The following is a 5108-nucleotide window of genomic DNA, read 5'->3' on the forward strand; positions in this document are numbered from 1 at the left end:
AAACGGGGGTTTTGTCCCCGCACAGGGTCTGGCAGTGTCTCCCCCCCTGGGCTTAACCCCGGCTACCACCCCCCACCCCCGATTTTTCCCCTTCAGCCGCTCTCCTGCCGCTACCTACAACAGTTTAATCCCCCCTGGCCAGTAAATTTTTGCCCCCCGCTCAGACCCTGGCAGCCCCCCCGCTGCGATTTGCCCCCCTTGATCCTTTTAAACCCACCCAAAGAGGAGGTAGCAAATCGTAATTAGAAGTGAGGGCAAAGAGAGGGCAGCGGTGACAGCAAAGGTTACTGAGCATGCTCAGTTCATGTGCGCATGCTCAGTGTATGCTCAGTGTAGCCAAAGTAGGGAATCGGGAGCACATGCTGTTTGTGTCGTTACACCGGCAGCTCAGAGTCCCTCTCGATCCCAGCAGCAGCGGCTGCTCAACCATTTAAACAAAAAGTGGGGGGCGCTTTTTGGCACTCCCAAATCTCGGCGCCCTAGGCAACCGCCTAGTCCGCCTAAATGGTTGCACCGGCCCTGGGAACATACCAAATTCATGGCCATGAAATATGTGTCATGGACCGTGAAATCTGGTCTCCCTCATGAAATCTGGCTATTGTAGGCAGATCACAGTATTGCCACCCTTACTTCTGCATTGCCTTCAGAGGTGGGTGGCCATAGAATGGCAGCTGCTGGCCAGGCGTCCAGCTCTGAAGGCCAGCAGCAGCACAGATGAGGGTGGCATGCTATGGGGAGGTCATCAATTTTGCAGGGAGCAGGTCCATGGTCATGCCCCCACCCCCATGCCCCCCCACACACAACCAGACCAAGGCCCCTTTAACCCCTGAGCACTGGTCCCGAAACCAGGGAGCAGCAGGGCTGGGGGCACCCCAAATGAGGGTTCCTACCACATGCTAGGCTCCAACTGCTAGTCCCAGATGGACTGGGGAGGGATGGGACTTTCTCTTCCTCTGCATAGTCTGCTCCTGGGGCCAGGTCAGACCCAGCTCTGGGAAATTCCCCTGCTGCAGGAAGCTCTACAGCTGCTGGCTGGGAATCCAACTCTGAAGGCAGTTCTGCTACCAGTTGCAGCGCAGAAGTGAGGGTGCATGGTATGGTATTACCATCTTTACTTCTGTACTGCTGCTGGTGGTGGCGCTGCCTTCAGAGCTGAGTGGCCGGATAGTAGCAGCCTCTGACTGGGGGCCCAACTCTGAAAACAGTAGCACAGAAGTAAGGGTGGCATAGGATGGTATTGCCATCCTCAATTCTGTGCCGCAGCAGCTGGCGGAGGAGCTGTGTTCAGAGCTGGGCTCCTAGTCACCAACCACGTTCTTCATCCACCCTGCTCTGAAGGCAGCACTGCTGTCAGCAGCAGCACGGAAGTAAGGGTAGCAATGCCATTGCCCCCCCCCCCCATCCCCTTTTGGGCCAGGACACCCATGGTTACAACACTGAAATTTCATATTTAAATGGAGTTCTGGTCCATGACTTATGGGTCCTAGAAGCTATGTACTAATATTATCACCTCCATTTCACATACAGAGAACTGATCCTCAGAGAGAGACTCTGTCACTTGCCCTTGGTCACACAGAGAGCCAGGCATTAACCCAGATCTCTCACATGCCACTTCATTGCCTTAACCACAAGACCTTCCTTCCTCATTCCTCTGCTACAACACAAAGCTAAGGGGTTATTCCCAGCTGCTTCCTATACATGAATGGAGAGTAGAGAAGAGAATGAGAGAGGTGCAGACACTCCCCTTGATAATCACACATTGCTGTCTAGAAAGCCAAGTTCAGCAGCCCAAAGTGGTGTGTTCCCCCAATACTCACTTTGTCACCCAGCACTGAGAGAGCGCCACCAAACTCAGGAGTAGAAGCCACTTCATGATGTTTTCTGACACACAAGCCAGTGGTGATGAGTGGTGAATGTAGAGAAATGCCTGGATGTTGCTTCTTATAAACACAGCACCCAGAGATTTTCTTATTGCATTAATAACCCTGATAAGAAATGTAAATCTTCCTGATAAGATCTTCCAAAATGTCCTTAAACAAAATTTTGGAGAACACTCAAAGTCCATAGATTTCCACCTTCACTTGGCTGTGACCTGAAAATGGGGGCATCCTCTAGAGGGGTGAGAGTTCAGGAACATCTAAGCTTTGAAAAGCAATGCCTGTGGGTTGTTTTAAAGAATAAGGCAAGAGGTTCAGAGTAATTTGAATGGGATATGGAGACATTAACTGCTTGGTCATTGATTCCAATCTAGCCCCACGCTGGGAAAGCAGGTACCTCAGTGGGATTGGAGCCTTCCACATCTTGGGCACCACTTGCAATACAGCCATAGAAGCACAGAAGTGTCTGACTGGAAAGGAACTCAACAGGTCATCTAGTCCAGTCCCCTGCCTGCACTCAAGGCAGCCATGCAGTGGGGAATTGGTTTCTTTACGGGAATTGGGGTATGGAGCTTTACACCTCTAGGTCATTGGTAAGGATACGATTCTGTCACAGAGATCACAGATTCTGTGACTTTTTCCAGGATCTCCATGACAGGACTTTCCGGGCAGGTCTGGAGCCACTGTCAGCCCAAGGGCCACTGGAGCAACAGCCTCAGGGCAGAAGCAGCGGCCGGGGCTGGAGGAGTAGTCAGCCCCTGCTGCAGAATTTTTCTTTATTGCCCATGACCTGTTCCTGACTTTTACTAAAAATTCCCCTGACAGAATCTTAACCTTAGTTATTGGTATGAATTTGAGCCAATGTCAGCACCAAGAGCTGAAGGTGGCAAACTGGGAATTAGGATGTACAGCATTCCACAGTCTGAGCAACTGGAACAATATGGAGCCTTTCAACTCTAGGGTGCTTGTTCCATCTTACTCAGTTCAGTAGCAAAAGTCTTTGTCTCCTGACTGCTCTTGGGTGAAATATGTTGGTGGTCTCCATCAAGCTCCTAGTGGGACAATTGAGGGTAGGGAAGGATGGGGTGCAATGACTTGTCTGGGAATGAGTGGATGGAGCAATGGTGGATGAGTGTGACATGATTGCCTTCAACGTGTCTGAGAGAAAATGGTAAGTTGTGGTTGGGAATGACAGGAATAAGGCATTGGTGGGTTATGGTGGCTCCTGCTGAAGAGCAAGAAGCAAGTGTCCAACCGTCCTTGGGAACAGGGTAAGGTCACCATGCTTTAGACCTTAGGGGGAGAGAAAAGGAGGAAATTCCAGATGGCCCCAAACCTGGCGACTGATTCTGTGGCCCAGGAGCAAATTGTGGGTTCAAGTCCCAATGGCCTGGAAGGGGGAGAGGTCTCACTTCATATTCCTGATAATTCAGCCATCCTGTTCCTCTCAGGAGACTATCCACTGGACTTGGGTACCAGGCCATGCACTAGGAGCAGCCACTTTACCTGAAATAAGAATGAGAATCCCATCAGATTAGACAACAACTTTAATTTTCCATTTAGCGCTACCAGGCTCCTGACAAAGCAAATACATCATGAGCCACATTCCCCCACTCACTAACCAGGGCCTAATAATCATAAACCTGCCAGAAACTTGTATAGTGGTGTTTCTGGCTTGAAATAAACATAATTTTAAAAGCATCACAACCTAGGGGACTAGCTGTCTGACAAGTTTGGGAATGGAAGATGGAGATGTTTGCTTCTCATTGTAGCCACAAACTGGGGAACTGGCTGGCTCAGAAAAATTAGGATTAGCATACAGAGCCTTCCACTTCTGGAACCCTAGGTCCAGTCTGAGTCCAAGTCAAGTGATGGATATTTGGTGGCCCCATGTCCAATGAGTGGGAAGGGGGTGGGTCTCAGTTCCAGTCCCTGATGGGACAGGTGCCCACATTGCACTTGGGGACAGAGGTCTTTGCTGTCCTGGGACCTTCAATTTATAGTAAGAGATCTATCCCTGATTCCCTCTTCCCTTCATCTCCCAATCTGGGTGATGTCATGTGCTCCATATTGCCTCCCACTGGTGGCCCTGTTAATGCTGATGGTCTAGAAATCATGGAGATTCTATTCCAGCGACTCAATGCCTTGATCTAAATATTTTATGAATATGCAAGAGCTCACTGACAGAAACAGCAGCAAATGTCTCGATTATAAGAATTTAAACCTGACAAAGCTCCAGTGTGGAACAAGTTTTAGGAACACAAGAATTGCCATGCTCCTGGCTGGCTCTGGTTTGGTGCCCAGGTAGCTCTGGAAGCTTCCAGAGCCTCTGGCTCTGCTTGTTCCTTCTCCTGGTCCGGGTGGAGGGCTGTGTGGTCTTCAGGAAACATTCTGACCCAAGGGGCTTGTCAGGGTTCCCTCCTCGTGCTGAACTCTGGAGTACAGATGTGGGGACTCACATGAAAGACCCCCTAAGCTTATATTCTACCAGCTTAAGTTAAAACTTCCCCGAGGTACAATTCCTTTCCTTGTCCTTGGACGGTATTGCTGCCATCATCAAGTAATTTTCACAGAAATTCAGGAAAAGTGTCAGTTGGAGTCCCTGTTCCCCCAAAACATTCCCCCAAGCCCCTTCACCCCCTTTCCTAGGGAGGCTTGAGAATAATATACCAACCAGTTGCCTTAGCAGTGTGAGCTCAGACCAAACCCCTTGGTTTTTAGGACACTGAAAATCAATCAGGTTCTTAAAAGAATAATTTTATTTATTAAAAAAGTAAGAGAATCACACCTGCAAAGTCAGTATGGAAGGTAACTTTACTGGGTAATAAAAAGGTTTAAAACACAGAGGATTCCCTTCTAGGCTCAGCTTCAAAAGTTAGAAAAAAATAGGAATAAACCTCCCTCTTAGCACAGGGAAAATTCACATACTAAAACAAAAGATAATCTAACACATTTCCTTGCCCTTATTTACAATTTTTGTAATCTTAGGCCTCGTCTACACTATGCGTTTAAACCAATTTTAGCAGTGTTAAACTGATTGAACGCTGCACCCATCCACAAACGAGGCCCTTTATATCAATATAAAGGTCTCTTTAAACCAGTTTCTCTACTCCTCCCTGGCGAGGGGAGTAGCGCTGAAATTGGCATTACCATATCGGATTAGGGTTAGTGTGGCCGCAAATCGACGGTATTGGCCTCCGGACGATATCCCACAGTGCACTATTGTGACCG

The 5108-nt window shown here is 48.9% G+C and overlaps 1 protein-coding gene across 1 annotated transcript in view; it reads right to left on the reverse strand.

Annotated features, from left to right (window-relative positions):
* The window catches only part of LOC116830865 (pepsin A-like), a 10413-nt gene extending 8540 nt beyond the window's left edge, over positions 1-1873 (reverse strand). The window contains exon 1 of the mRNA XM_075066003.1: positions 1826-1873. Coding sequence (XP_074922104.1) covers positions 1826-1873 — 48 coding nt within the window. The remainder of the gene's footprint in view (positions 1-1825) is intronic.
* Positions 1874-5108: the final 3235 nt, after the last annotated feature.

The sequence above is a fragment of the Chelonoidis abingdonii genome, chromosome 4 (assembly GCF_003597395.2).
Source record: "Chelonoidis abingdonii isolate Lonesome George chromosome 4, CheloAbing_2.0, whole genome shotgun sequence".
NCBI lineage: Eukaryota > Metazoa > Chordata > Testudines > Testudinidae > Chelonoidis > Chelonoidis abingdonii.